Source organism: Garra rufa, chromosome 12 (genome assembly GCF_049309525.1).
Source record: "Garra rufa chromosome 12, GarRuf1.0, whole genome shotgun sequence".
Taxonomy (NCBI): Eukaryota; Metazoa; Chordata; class Actinopteri; order Cypriniformes; family Cyprinidae; genus Garra; species Garra rufa.
The window spans coordinates 37,949,286-37,965,976 of NC_133372.1; the positions used below are offsets into that span (position 1 = coordinate 37,949,286).

Genomic DNA, 16,691 nt, shown 5'->3' on the forward strand with positions numbered 1-16,691 from the left:
ATTATATCACCGAACAATAAAAGAAGAACCACACTGAGCTAAAAGAAGGGTTATGTGTGTGTGTGTGTGTGTGTGTGTGTGTGTGTGTGTGTGTGTGTGTGTGTGTGTGTGTGTGTGTGTGTGTGTGTGTGTGTGTGTGTGTGTGTGTGTGTGTGTGTGTGTGTGCCATGAGAGAGAAGGCTTTGAATACATGTGCTGTAATGGCAACTGTGAATCTCTCTATTACAGGGAAGGACTGTCAAAACATTGATTTTGCCATTTTGACAGGACAAAGTAAAGAAAAGACAGGAAATGATGATAGTGAGTGTTTTTTTTTAAATTGTGTCAAAATGGTTAAATGTCTTAGAACGTGAAAAAATACTTTTGAAAGAGTTGCACACCATGTCCCCAGATCAGAAGAAAATTTAGTTGTCAATTAGTGCCACCTATTGTAACTGCAACTATTTGTTGGTAAATTGGTTCATTTTTAGTTTTGCCTCTATTATATTAATACTGTAGCATATAAATGTTATTTTGTAAGAAATATATTTAAAAAAAAATGTGTGTGTGTGTGTGTGTATGTATAAATAAAAAATAAATAAATAAATAAACAAATAATATAAAAATCTAAATCATAAATTATATTTATTTTCATTAAACTACTGTTCAAATCGTTTGGGTCTGTAAGCTTTAGTAATGTTTTTGAGTCCCTTATGCTTACTAAGGCTGCATTTATTTAATCAAAAATACAGTAAAAACTGTAATATTGTGAAATATTACAATTTGACATAATATTACTATTATTAATATTACATTTATTACAACTTTGAATATATACATATATAACTTGTTACATTTTCTATAATATAATACATGTATAATATAATACATTTTCTATAATAATAATATAAAAGTTATATAAAAATATAAATTATAAATAAACTATTTTTTTCATTAAACTACTGTTAAAAATTGGGGTTTATATGATTTGCTAATGTTTTTGAGTCTCTTATGCTTACTAAGGGTGCATTTACTTGATCAAAAATACAGTAAGAACCGTAATATTGTGAAATATTACAATTTTAAATAATATTATGTTTATTACAGTGTTATTTTTATAATTTTAAATAATATTACATTTATACAATATATATATTACATTTATACAATAAGTTTGCAAGCTTTGCTAATGTTTTTAAATCTCTTATGGTCACTAAGGCAGTAAAACATAATATTGCAATATACAATTTTATTATTACAAAAATTATATATATATATATAAAATATATATAATTGAATTAAACACACACACACAAACACATATATACATACAAATATAATGTAATAAGTTATAAAAAATATAAATGATAAATTAATTTTGCTTTGCTGTAATTTTTGATCAATTGAATGTGTCCTTGCTGAATAAATATATTAATTTATTTAATAAAAAAAAAAAACTTAAATACCAGTGTACATTAATTAATTAAATTATGTTAATATTTAGAAACTGTAAAAATGTCCTATGCACACAGGTTCTTAAGATAATAAATTTAAGGTAAGATAATAAATATACAGTTTGAAACTGAAACAACACTTTTTGGACACTTTCCACAAGTAGCACATGTCCATAGTCACACGTTTGCTAGGACACCTGAGTTCATCCATCCACTAAAACCATATTTCTGAGAACTTGTGATTTTGCTATCTAAAGCAATGGATCTTGCTGCAGTCTCACCACTGCCATGGTAACTGAGCATTTCAGCAAAGCAAAAAGAAAATGTGCTTGTTCCCCTTGTCCTTCCTTCAACCCCTAATGACTGAATAGAGGTTCTGTTACGCCGGTCTCCATCCAATCAAAGCTCTCAGACTCATGTGTCATCTATTTCCCCGCTGTTCCTGTCATCTCTGCCTCGATAGTTACAGTTCACTTCAGTAGATATGGATTTCCCGGCCCGGATGGACAGCAGTCGTTGTTTCCAGAAATTCGAAATGAATGTGAAGAAGTAAAGCCATGTTTTAGAGAGCGGACTGATCAAAGAGCGGCAATGTGAATGCATGATGGATGCTAATGTTCTCTTTTATGTTAATGCAGCCCTGTGATGTGCTGCGAAGCAATCTCTATAACATTTATACTCTCATCCATCCACCCTAAAACAGCACTCTTCTCGTCCTCGGGTTTTTTCGCTCGCTCTCATATTCGCACATGCTCAAACACATCTATAATGCATCCAGTTTAATGGAAGAATCTTTAATTCATCATATTGAGAATGGCAGATGACTCACCATTCTTTAATCTTATCTTTCTGTCCCTCTTTCCCCCACATACAATCATTCACCCAGCGAGGAGCCTATGTGTTTGTCTCTAACATGCTGAGCGTTAAATTCAGTTTAAATTCACAGTTAGGGAGGTGCGCCTTTGTACCTGGAGGAGGTGCTGCCCTCTGTTGGGTCTGAGTTGCGACTGCAGTGTCCAGACCAAGCTTCCTCTTGGCTTCTAAAACCGGATTTTCAAACTGGGTTCTCTGATTTATGTGACTGAGGATAAAACAAAAGAAAAAGTTTTTAAGGTACATTGTTTGCCTACCTTAATAAGCTTAAAAAAACAAATCTAATCATCTTACTCGACATAGTATGTGCCGTACTGCGGGTCATCAATCTCCTCCCAACCATATGGAAGCTCTGATGATGAAGGAATGAGAGCAATGTGTTTAAATGCAAATCCACACAAACACACTGCAAAATCATCAACAACAGCATGCAACATTAAAGAGGTCATATCACAAGGAACCATCAATTTCCTTGATTTTTTAAATGTAAATATACTTTGACCTTTCAAATGTTAGCCAAACAGAACAAAGCTGAAGTGTTTACTATTTACATAAAGAAATATTACAGTACTTTAGCAGCCTGGTTTATCTAAGGATATAAGAGTGGGTGTCACATGGTTATAAGTTAAATTATGACAGCTTTTTTAAGTGCAAAAATATGGTTTTGGTGCAAAAATCATGAAACATTATATATCGACTTCAGAAAAAAATATGCAAATGAACATAAGTATGAACTTTATTAATACATTTCAATTATAATTTATTTTTATGTTTTCTGCTGCATGATATTAAGATAATGTTTAATCAAATATAGAATTTTTTGTTACATTATTTTTACCAAATAAAATACAATTTTTCTTAATTAATTCTGCTTTAAATATATCATATGTCATATACACTGCCATTCAAAATTTTGGGATCAGTTAGATTTTTAATTTTATTTAAAGAGTCTCTTATGCTCATCAAGGCTGCATTTATTTGATCAAAAATACAGAAAAAAAAAATTTATATTGTGAAATATTATTGCAATTTAAAATACCGGTTTTCTATTTTAATGCACTTTAAAATATAATTTATTTCTTGTGATGCAAAGCTGGATTTTCAGCATCATTACTCCAGTCTTCAGTGTCACATGATGCTTCATAAATCATTCTAATATGCTGATTTATTATCAATTTTTGGAACCTCTGATACTTTGGATGAATAAAAAGTTTAAAAGAACAGAATTTATTAAAAATATAAATATATAAATGTAATATTATATATATTTTAAGTAAGTCTTTTTTTAAGTAACAATTTAAGTCTTTACTATTACTTTGTATTCATTTTTTCACAACCTTGCTGAATAAAAGCATTTTTTAAGAAAGAAAAAAACGTACTGACCCCAATGTTTTGAACAGTAGTGTATGTTACAAAAGATTTCTATTTTAAATAAATGCACTTTCATGTGCATCATGTGCATCATGTGAATCATGTGACACCGAAGACTGGAGTAATGATGAACATTCAGCATTGCATCACAGAAATAAATTACATTTCAAAATATATTCAAATAGAAAACCAGTATTTTAAATAGCAATAATATTTCACAATATTACTGTTTTTTTTTTTCTGTATTTTTGATCAAATAAATGCAGCTTTGATGAACATAAGAAACTGACCCCAAACTTGTGAATGGCAGTGTATGTTCTAAATAAAATTATGTTTTAATGGATAAAGTATTCAAGAAGTACTTTTTATACATTTTACATTAAATATATTTTATAATTCTACTTTAACAAGTAAAACAAGCTAGTGTTTAATATTGTGTCATGAGATTTCAATAATTTTTATTTTGTAAATAAAATAAAATAAAATAAAATAAAATAAAATAAAATAAAATAAAATAAAATAAAATAAAATAAAATAAAATAAAATAATAGCCAAAGCAAAATATCTTTCAAAGACACTTTTCTTGTTTTTCATATACATATTATGTTATGTTGTAAAAATAAATCTATTTTTATATGCAAGTGCAAAAGATGGCATGTTTACAAAACTGTCAAATAAACAGGCAGTGTAAGCCGCTGTGTGCCTGTGTGTATCCCCTCTGCTGTACGTACATTATGCCCAAATGAACTAATGAGGAGAAAAAAGCTGTTCACGCAACAGAGAGCTTCACACACACACACACACACACACACACACACATACGCAACCAGAAAAGTATTGTGCACCAGTGAGCATATAGCACAGGACTTTAAAACTCCCATAAAAGAGCAGCTACATTTTGTTAGCCATCATGTGTGCTCGTGTGCATTACAGAGCGAAAAGGCAAGAGGAAGTGAATGCATTCAGATGAGGTTATGCAATCATGCCCTCTGTTATGTGTGCCGGCGTATGAATGTGGAAGGGTATACACAACTGATTGAATGCAATTGAAGTTCTATTTGCATATGCATGTAGCTGTCATACATGTTTACAGCTTCCTGTATAAATGCGTAATGCAAAGATTCACCTCCATCCTCACACTTTTCCGGGGGCTTAGCTTTTTTAACCAGACGCGGATCCAACCACGTAGTCGACTTTGTGTTGTGGCTATAAAACAAAAAAGAAAATGCATTAGATACCAGAGCTGTAAAACTAAAATTGTGGGTTACATAACACCCCAAGTTAACATCATTTTGCTAGACTGTTGTTTTGTTCTGATTTCTTTCAAATAGACTGCTATTTTCATCTAATGAACCTTAATGAACTGAGTAATCACAAGCAGCTGGACTGAACATGTTCATTCATTATTATGAATTAATTCATCAGTTAATTCATTGTTAGTGCTTTTGTCAATTATTTCATCACTCAAATGTATTTTTGACATTGCTTTGACCTCAGTTTGAGAACCGCTAATGTGTCACAAAAGTTATTATAAAGTCTTGGCAGGTCAAAAAGGGTGAGATTTTCAATGGCTTCTAGTTATGAGTCTCATAAACCGAACTGGAAAATTTTGTAACCACTAAAATATTTATGATCGCGACCCCAAATGCACACATACGCACACACAAACAGATCTTTGACTCTGTTCTTTAAAGAGCATCTAGGCCACACTGCAAGCTATATTTATTCTTTCGTTCTGACAGCTCTGCGCTTGACTTTTAAAAGCAACACTACTTTTTTAGAGTGAGGAAAACATCAGATATCAGCAAGTTGAGGAGAGAAACTGATAAAGCATGCCGTTTGTGAAAATAGCGATTGGAATACTATGTTGATGGAGTTTGAGATTCGACCTGAATAGAATCACACCGCAGCGCTGTGGAGGGGAAAATGCGCTGCTTGCTAACAAATATCGCTGCCTATAAAAGGGAATATTGGAGAGCAAATTTAAAGCCAGTAAATAAAAACTTTGTATAAATATACACTTTGCATATAATGTCTTTGCATCGAATATTACTTTAAGAACCTCCAGCAATAAAAAAAAAATGAGAACACTTCACAGGAATAATACAGTGGCATAATAAATGTGGAACAAAACACAAGAACAAACAAAACAATATTCTGCGGTATTGTGAATAGTGCATCAAATACCACATGACATTCAGTGGCATGAAAACAATAATAAACACATAAACAATATTGTGTCAAATCAGATGGCATTAAGCAATGTGACAACGATAAAAAAAAAATATATATATATATTATCCAGACTTGAAGGTATACATTAAATTAAAGATATAAAGGCATTTGGTGACCAAAAATATGCCTGTTATGGATAATATTAATATTATACAATATATTATTTATAAATAATATAAAATATATTTATAATTGACATTATTTTTAGCAGAATTATTACTGAAAGTCTTGTCCATAGCATTCATTTCGAAAACAAAAACTTTGACGAAAAATGTTAGTTGACAAGCTTTCGACAATAAGACGACAATAAGGTCAAATAAACGTTAACTGTGACTATCTGGCAACCATGCGCACACGCTTGCTCCTCATTGTGGAAGCGCTGATGACTATTGGAATAACTATTAGAAATTTCACTGTTGTAATATGTTTCGTTTGTTTTACTAGTTTTCACTATGTAGATAGAGTGCAGAAATCTTTGATATTATTTTAGATAATAAATAGCCTATAATAAAACTGTATAAGAGAAAATAAACATTTCTATTGATTTTTGCTTAATAAAAAAATATTTTTTTGAAACTGAGATTTATACATTATTTAAAAGCTAATTATGCTTTCCATTGATAAATGGTTTGAAAATCTGGAATCTGAGGGTGCAAAAAAAAGTAAATATTGAGAAAATCACCTTTAATGTTGTCCAAATGAAGTTCTCAGCAATGCATATGACTAATCAAAAATTAGGTTTTTATATATTTACGGTAGGAAATGTACAAAAAATGTTATATCCTAATGATGATCCTAACTAAACATATTTAAAAAAATAAAATAAAAAAATAAAAAGGAGACAAAATATAATTGGACTATTGTACACGCCTCTGCTGTATGAGATTTCAAGTGTGCGGTTGCCAGATATGAAGAGTTCAAATCCTCAAATCAGAGCTTCTCTGTTAAAGGTCCACTGAAGTGCTTTGAAACATGCAGCATTATTTAATATGTTGATGTAATTTCAACTGAAACAGGAAAACAGGGTGGGACTGCATGAAGGAAGCTCAGATTTGGGGAATTGAATTCTTGATATCTGGCAACCGCACACTTTTTTAAATAGCCAATAGCGTTTTGTCTATATCACAGCTTGGGCCATAGCCTTTGAGCTTGGTAAAGCCACATTTGGCAGGGTATGGCAGCCACAATCTCATCCATATCGCTATTAAATATTCCATTCTATGTAGAATTCAAATGGGTCTGATACGGCTTATGGTCTGCGCCGAATTGCACATATGATCTGTTCTGTGCTATCGTGCCTCTAGACAAAGCAGACTGTGTGTGCGCTGCGGCGGTTCGCATGACACAGTGTAAAAACTTATTTCACTTATTTCACCACAATGGAAGCATATTTACACTGTCTGAATCATTCCCTATCCACTATATAATGCACTAAGTGCCATTCACAGAACAGAAAATATTAATTCTATAAAAAAAGTGACCAATTTCAGCAGCAGCTTTAGTATGTATTTATAGTCTAGGGTTTTTTTGTTTTTGTTTTTTATAAAAGTTGAACAAATAAGCTTTCCATTGATGTATGGTTTGTTATGATAGGACACTATTTAGATATAGATACAACTATTTGAAAATCTGGAATCTGAGGTTGCAAAAAAAAAAAATATTGAGAAAATTGCCTTTAAAGTTGTCCAAATAAAGTTCTTAGCAATGCATATTACAAAAAAAAAATAGTTTTGATATATTTACGGTAGAAAATTTATAAAATGTCTTCATAAAACATAATCTTTACTTAATATCCTAATGATTTTTTGCATAAAAGAAAAATTTTGACCCATGCAATGTATTGTTGGCTATTGCTACAAATATACACATGCTACTTATGACTGGTTTTGTGATCCAGGGTCACAAATAGTATTTTGTAACTGAAAGTGATGCAACAAGTTTGAATATGCACATGTAATAACAGTGACGTCTTTAATATAACTGCACTTTTCTACGTTTTTTTCTAATACATCCATATTCCCAACACTATGAACAGAAGTTATTATTTATGAACGGACCATAAAACCAGAAGGTGACCCGAAATTTATGAGTACAGCAGCAGCAGACCTCATGCAGTTATTAACGTCTAAATCTCTCCTCTGACGGCCACACACACTTACTCTATGAAGTAGACCATGCCCGTTTCTGTGTAGGCCATTTCCCAGTTGTACGGCAGGGGCTCCAAGCCGTCGTCTCTGGCTAAAGAGCTCCAGGTGCGGATTTCTAGTGTCCCACTGCCACCTGCGCTGCCTCCGCCACTCGACTGAGTGTAGCTGGGCACCGCTTTCCTCCACTCCTCTGTCCTCTCTGCAGAAGGAAAGAAGATAAAAAACAATGCAAAACTAACGCAGGAGAATGATTTGCATGTCAAAGCAGGATGGTGTGCAAGCAAGATGTTTTCCTGTTTCAGGTATATATAGAATAAGTAGCCTATATATAGCAAAATTTAATGACATAATTTAATTATTAACACAAATTAATGCTACATGTGTTCATTTTTGCATTACAATACTGTATAGCATATGGTGTATAATATATAAACGTGAACCCCGTGCTACTACTATATAGCAATTCGCTTGTTATAATGTTATACAGGGCCTTGCAAAAGTATTCATACCCCTTCGTTTTTTTTTCACATTTTATGTTGCTGCCTTATGTTAAACTGCTTTAAATTTTTATTTATTTTTTTTCACATCGATCAACACTCCATACACCATAATGTCATAGCAAAAACAGAACTGTCACAACTTTGTAAATTTATTATAAATAAAAAACCTGCAATAAGTACATTGCATAAGTATTCATACCCTTAGCTGAAGCACCTTTTCAGCTGTTCAGCACATCAGCATATGACAGTTATCTGCCATTTTTCTCCTCACCTCTTCACCTCTCAAGCTTTGTCAGGTTGGATGGGGCAGATGCATATTTTCAGGTTTCTCCAGAAATATTTGATTGGGTTCAAGCCCAGGCTCTGGCTGGGCAACTCAAGGACATTCACAGAGTTGTCTATAAGCCACTCTTGCTTTGTGTTTAGGATCATTGTTCTGTTGGAAGGCTTCTGTCCAGCCTGAGGTTCTGAATGCTCTGGACTAGGTTATCATTGAGGCTATCTCTATATTTTGCTGTGTTGAGCTTTCCTTCTATTCTGATGAGTCTCTCAGTCCCGTCTACTGAAAAAAAAGCACACTTTACTTTTGGGATGGTACTCTGCAGGTGATGAGTATTGCCTGGTTTCCTTCAAACATAATGCTTGGAATTGAATCCTGTTTCTCACAGTCTGAGGGTCCTTCAGGTGCTTTTTTTTTCATGTGTCTTCACTGAGGAGAGGATTGAGTTTGGCCACACTGCCATAAAGCTCAGATCGGTGGAGTGTTGCAGTGATGTTTGTCCTTTTGTAGGTTTCTCCTTTCTCCACATATGATCATAGAGCTCAACTAGAGTGACCATCAGGTTCTTGGTCATCAGTTTAACCAAAGCCCTTCTCTATCAGTTGCTCAGTTTGGCCAGGAGGCCAGCTCTAGGTAAAGTCCTGGTTGTTTCAAACTTCTTCCATTAAGGGTAAGAGTCTACATGCTTCTGTGAACCTTCAATGCAGTAGAATTTTTTCTTAACTCTTCCCCAGATATGTGTCTTGACACAATCCTGTCTCTGAGCTCTACAGGCAGTTTTTTTAACCTCAGGGCTTGGTTTTTGCTCCGATATGCATTTTCAGCTGTTAGACCTTTTATAAGACATGTGTGCCTTTCCAGATCATACCCATTCAACTGAATTTGCCACAGGTTAACTCCACTCGAAGTGTAGTAACATCTACAAGCAATATGAATGCTCCTAAACTCAATTTCAACTGTCCCAGAAAAGACTATTAATACATATGCAATGGAATCATTTCAGTATTTTATTTTTAATAAATTTGCAAAGCTGTTAAAAAACCCTGTTTTTTGCGTTGCCATTATCGAGTATGGAGTGTAGACTGATGTGGGAAAAAAGTAATTTCAAACATAAGGCAGCAGCATAACAAAATGTGAAAAGAATTAAGGGGTATGAATACTTTTGCAAAGCACTGTAAATGTCAAAAGATTATATTATCACACGTTGGATATACAGTACATCCCACATACTTACAGTATACTCATGTAAAGCAATATAAACTATATAGCAAATTGCGTAATAAATAAATGATGATTATCTACATCGACGCAAAATGTAAACAGCATTATCACACAGCTCTACACTTCCAAAATCTAAATATTTTGAGTAAATGTACATATTTCTATGCAATAATATGACTACAGTTAAACAAAAAAAAAAATGCAACAGCATTGTACTTTATTTCCGCAACACTGCAGCACAGGAAGAAAAGCCTGTGGTAACAGCAGCTGTCCGTGTTTGTACGTAACAGCAGTAAGTATGCGTGTGCATGGACGATAACTAATTCGCTGCCATTTTCTCTCTCTTTAAACACACTTGAAGTGGCAGAAGCCTTTAAAGCAAATATGACACTATTCTGCGGCAAGGACACTCCCCATTAAACGTCTCTTTTAACATGAGCCAAGGGATTACTTACTTCAGCGAATATTCAACAACTATTCCCTCTCCACTAGCTTATGCCAAGGCTGGAAGGGAAGACCTCAACAGTCCCAGTAGTCAAACATGACTATACAAACACAACAGCTTTTAATTAATACCAATATATTGCGGGAAACAACTGTGTCAAGAGTCTTTTTGAAGCGTTTACTATAAGGATGAGTTCAGAAAAGATACCAACTTTCTGTTGGTAAAACTCAAGGCCTGAAATTTCGAAATCACGTTTCTTTTATTAAGTTACATACACCTATATATCCCACACAGCCTACACACAAACATAAGCATTATATAAGAACATTACATGAAACATACATCATTTAAGGTGAAAAATCCTGAGGATATAAGCTTGGTTCCTCCTGGGGACACTTGAAGCTTACACTGTTTAAAGTCAAAAGCTAGGGTTAAAAGTTAAAGCTCCGTAAACATCTAAACAGCTCATTTATGTTTAAAGCTGATCGACACCAGGGTCACGGACACAAATCCTCCACGCATTAAATAAGCCATTATGGAGCAATGTGACTCGCTTGCCAAACGCTACTCTGAAGTACTGCAGTATACAAATAGAGCATAAATTTTAGGCCTGGAGCCTTGAAAGCACAACTGCTGATCTCAAAAGGATTATAAGGTTATACTGTGAACTAATGAGAGCATGTGAGCAGGGGGTTTGGCTCTTTTTTAAGCAAAGCTTGCCTCTCGGTGCTGATATCTCCTTGAGCAAAGGACGGGGTTCTTCTTCTCAGAGAGATCATGTAAGGCCTCAGACTGATCACTCGCACATGAGCGAAGCAGACTGCAGGTTAAAGCCTCGAGCACGCTGTGATTTTGGCAAAGATTTGCTGTCTGAGACAAATTTCAGGAATATTAAAGACTTCTTTCTTGTGGGGCAAAATCGGCAGCCTTTGATCACTTCATTTGACGTGCTCCCCAACGGCCAATTAATTGCCTTCGCGGTGAATCTTAACCTCCGATGAAATTCTGACAGTTGCAGAAATTTCGGGTCGCAGTTCTGCAGTTTGACTACTAATATAGAACTGATGAAAGCACAGCAACTGAAGTTAAATTAACATTTTTATTACATCATTTAAATATAAATATTAGATTAAAAAGCTTAAAAAAGTCTAAAATAGATACATTTAAGATGAAGTATTAAAATGACTACTAAAACTGAAATAAAAATAATTAATTAAAGCTAAATAGGAATATAAAAAAGCAAAAAAAATTGCTAAAACTTAAACATTTTGTAAAGTTACTCAAACTTACATTTTAGTAAAATTACTAGGGCTTAGCCTAAGCCAGGATTAGACCATAGTGCCTTAAAAAAACATTACTGGTGTGCATCTTAAGACAAAACAAAGGCACTGATATATTTTAAGATCAGTCAGTACAAGTTTCTTTCAGTTGAAACACCTCAAACTTGCATTTTAGTCTAGGACTAGGCTTAAGCCTTGTCTGTGAAACCAGGGGTTAAAGTTTTAGTATAATATATATTTTTTAATTAAATTATTTAAATATAAATATTAGATGAAAAGCTTAAACTTAAAAAAAAAAAACATAAAAATAAGAAATGTTGATTTGGCTAAATACATTTAAGCTGAAGTACTAAAATAAAAAAAATGTTTTTTCTCATATTTTGAGGATCCTCAGAGGAAACACCCCTGTAATACATACTATATAAATAATACTAAAATAACATTGATGTATATTGCAAGTTTTGACAAAACTTTTTAATGAAGCACAGTTTCTGTCAATATGGGAGGGAATTTTTAGACTGCAATCGTACACGTTTCGGTTAACGAAAGCACACACGCATTGAAGTCTGTCTACTGACCTGGGATGCCGTTTGGGAGCTGTGGCCGCTCTTCATCCTCTTCCTCCTCAGGGACCACACTGTCCTTGCGGTCCATCTTGCTGACAGAGGTTGTTCGCTTTCGTTGGACTTCGGTGCCATAATCCTCCTCAAACAAAACCTGGTCGACCAGGTCAGGCTGAACCAAGTTGGGCTCCGCAGGAGGTTTGGGAGTGCCATAAAAGTTACCTGAAAAAAGTGAACAGTGCCTAGCTTAAATAAAAAAACTCTGGATTTACGATACCTTTGAATAAGTCATAAAAGTAGATGCTTTAGAAGTATTATTCAACGTTTTTGCTACACTAGCTTTGATTTAACAAGCCACAAACCCTTGATGAAACAGCTGATTCTATAACACAGAGACAGGAGCTGCCTGCAATTTATCTCTTTATCGCTACCTTCGCTTTCTTCCTCAGTTCCAGCTTGCTCAAAAACGGAGATCTAGGCGTCGACTATCCAATATGCAGCGTGAAATGTTATACACTTTCCATTCGGTGGTGCCTTGAAAGTAATTACACTCACCACTGGATTCAGTAATGAAACTTTCCCCACTATCTTCTCATGCAAAAATCTGTTCATTAATATGCATCAGAAACAATGGTACAGCCAATCAGTGGAGGAGCATAATGTATTCAAATGAATTTCTAATTTGGTGGTACATGTCAATGTGTGTGTGTTTATATGGATTGAAGAGTTGCGCTTCATTATTCCCCCTTGATGTAAGACTAAAGAAATCACTTTCAGTGTGATTAGATTCAACCAATGGAAAGACATTTTTTCAAATCAAGCGTTCAACCTTCACCAATTATACGCAGATTAATTTAAATTATCCAAATTTGTTGTTTTGTTTGTTCGCTCTCTTCATCCTGAAAATAAATATGCTGCCCCTAGACATCATTAACGTCTGCGTAAGTTAAAAAAAACAACTTTTTAAGGTCACATTTTCATCTTTTGCCAATGTAAAATATAATCCTTGTAATCAGTCGAAAGATTAATCCTCTCCTTTTTAGATTGTAAATTCTAAAGAGTTTAATTAGCAAATAGAAACTGAAACCATGTGGGAATAGGCTTTTTCACAAGCAATTAACTACTGTTGACAACATCGCTCACCTCTCATGAATATGCAGTGATGAATATTCACTCTATCCCTCTGTCTCTCTTCATTATACAAATGAGATCTCTTGCTATCCAGCGTCACACAGTGTAAGGAAACTTTTTGTGCTGCTACCGTAACATTTGTTATACATTTTGTGCGTCATCATGCAAAAACGCCACGCTTCCAAGAGTACAGTCTCACTGAGACAGGCATTTGAATATCGACATAAATTCCGGTCTAGTTTGCAGCTTATTCTGGTGAAGAGCTGTGCAGTTGGATAGGGAAGGATGCTTGTACTTATTGTAATTAAATCAACTAAGCACAGTTTGACCTTGTTAATGTGACATGAAGGGGCAAGTAAACCTATGAAGCAGCACAACTCTGTGTTTTCAAGTAAGAAATGTTTATTGTGCAGTAAATCATCATATTAGAATAATTTCTGAAGGATCATGTGACACTGAAGACTGGAGTAATGATGCTTTGCCATCACAGATTAAATTACATTTTAAAATATATTCTAATAGAGATGATCATATTTCACACACTGTAAAAAAAAACAAAAAAACAATTTGTTGAGTCAACTTATAATAATTTGTTCAGTCAACTCAAATAAGTTTAGTCAACTTGAAATGCTAAGTTGTACTAAGTGATAATTTAAATATTTAAGTTGACTTAAAGAATTAAACTTAAAAGCTGGGTAAGTTACCCAGCTGCCTTGAAATTTTAAGTTGAATTAACCAAAATATCTAAGTTGTCACTTTTTTTAATTGACTGAAAATTTTAAGGCAACCAGTTAACAACTTATTTTAAGTTGACTCAACTAATTGTTTTTTACAGTGCAATATTACTGTAATCAATTCATGTAGCCTTGGGGGACATAAGAGACTTTCCATACTATTTGGAAACTGCAACAGAAGAATGTACCCTTCTTAAAGAGACAGTACATTCAATTAGTTTAGTATACTGATCAATTTCTCTTTACCTGCAATTACTGTGAAATACACACTGCTAACGCAACTCTTTATTATATACAACATGGGTTGAAATAAATGCTAGGTAAGTGCCTGGCTAATTAGAGCCGTCGCATGATGCTGTAACTCTAATCACCACATATGCACTCAGCTAACCATGACAGAATCAGAAGGTATGTGCTACACTTAGTATCAGAGCAGATTTAAAGCGTCATCTGTTGCCAGTAATCTGCAGAGAGCTGTATAATCCCACAACGAGGGAAACGTTGTCCCAGCGTTCTCTTAATGTTGTCAAAAACATTTTGGTTCATATAAAGCACAGCTATAACATCAAAATGGATCAAATGATGGAATGTGGACAGATTGCAGAGATTTGTGGGCTTTACACAACATAAGAGGTCCAAAGTAGTAACCATATTGTCTACATTTTATAAAATGTATAGTACTAGCAAAGCCAGAAAAAAAGAATATGTATTTGGGATTGTGAATATCTGATTTCTGAAGTACAGATAAACTCACATCTTGTTTCATTATTGAAAAAAAAAATATATATATTTTTTTTTTGATATTTTATTATTATTATTATTATTATTATTATTTTAAATTCATCCAGACAGCATGTACACTACCAGTCAAAAGTTTTTGAACAGTAAAATTTGTAATGTTTTTAAAGAAGTCTCTTCTGCTCACCAAGCCTGCATTTATTTGATCAAAATACAGCAAAAACAGTACAATTTTGAAATATTTTTACTATTTAAAATCTGATCTTTGGATCTTTCTACTCATAAAAGAATCCTGAAAAAAATGTACTCAACTGTTTTAAATATTGATGATAATAATAATAATAACAAATGTTTTTTGAACAGCAAATGAGCATATTAGAATGATTTCTAAGGATCATGTGACACTGAAGAGTAAAGAATAAACTAATTTTAAAATATATTTAAATAAAAAGCCGTTATTTTACTTATTTTTTCATACGATTATTGTTTTAACTGTATTTTGGATTAAATAAATGCAGGCTTGGTGAACAGAAGATAATTCTTTACAAACATAAAAAATCTTACTGTTCAAAAACATTTGACTTGTAGTGTATAACTGTAAATATTAACCATTCAAACAACTTGACAGCCCTAAAAATATACATTTCTTTATCCAAAATATATTTACCTCTATTATGTATTTACAGAATCAAAGATTATCTTTGTTTTACCCTGTCATTCACTGAGAATTATTCCAAGTGAGCACAGGACATCTATCCATGTATTGGACTAAAAATGATGTTGATACATGACTCAGCAGGCAGTAAGTACAGTGAATTGTCCCACAGTCTATTCATGTTTACAGATCGCCCCCATTGAGATTCTTTATGCCTGTGTGCTTTCAACGAGCGCTAAATCTTTATTGATCAGGATCAACTCTTAATTCATCCAAGCTTGCTTAGACAGGATTACATTAAAAGCTGCCTTGAGGGTTGTAAATTTATCCACACTACTGGAATGAGGGAATCAGAAATGCCTAGCATCTGTTTGCTGTTGCTCAAGCATAACCACACAGACATTGAATGTCGTAAATCTATATAATGCCGCATCAAGGGTAAAATGTCATATAATTCCATTTAATATATTGTAAAGGCAGATTGCGACTTCCTGATGGTGAACTATTCCTTTAAGAAACATTCTGCTGGGATTAGTGTACGTCTGTGTGTTAGCATGTGTGTGTGTGTCTTAGGATCAGAACATCTCTCTCTTCGAGAGCAGAGCACATATGGGCATTTCCTACTGGCATGGCTTTCTGTCCCAGCAGGCTTTGCCTGGCATGAGTCCGGCCCCACTGTCGACGTGGGGCCACAGTCAATGCACTCGCCTGGCACGCTATCTGTCTCTCAGGACAGAGACATCCAAACTTACCAGACTGCAGAGGGGAGAACAAATACATGACGCTTTTTGTGTTTCATTAATGAAGGAAAAAGAAAGTGCTCTGAAAGTAAATTATATATAGCTGCATTAAAAAGATTTTTCATGTTCTTGAAAAAAGTCTCTTGTGCCTGTGCATTTATTTGATCAAAAATAATATTAATAATATATGAAAGAACATTACAATTTAAAACAACTCTTTTATATTTGAATATATTTTTAAATCTGAAGACAAAGCTATATTTTCAGAGTCTTCAGTGTCACAGGATCAGATTTCAGAAATCAGTCTAATATGCTAATATGATTTCATTTTTATTAGCAATGTTG

The 16,691-nt window shown here is 33.7% G+C and overlaps 1 protein-coding gene across 1 annotated transcript in view; it reads right to left on the reverse strand.

Moving 5' to 3' along the window:
• Positions 1 to 16,691, reverse strand: part of magi3b (membrane associated guanylate kinase, WW and PDZ domain containing 3b) — a 170,968-nt gene that overhangs the window by 30,083 nt on the left and 124,194 nt on the right. The window contains exons 4-9 of the mRNA XM_073851243.1: positions 12,360 to 12,570; positions 11,692 to 11,693; positions 8,072 to 8,249; positions 4,804 to 4,883; positions 2,601 to 2,658; positions 2,402 to 2,514 (exon numbers count right to left, since the gene is read on the reverse strand). Coding sequence (XP_073707344.1) covers positions 2,402 to 2,514; positions 2,601 to 2,658; positions 4,804 to 4,883; positions 8,072 to 8,249; positions 11,692 to 11,693; positions 12,360 to 12,570 — 642 coding nt within the window. The remainder of the gene's footprint in view (positions 1 to 2,401; positions 2,515 to 2,600; positions 2,659 to 4,803; positions 4,884 to 8,071; positions 8,250 to 11,691; positions 11,694 to 12,359; positions 12,571 to 16,691) is intronic.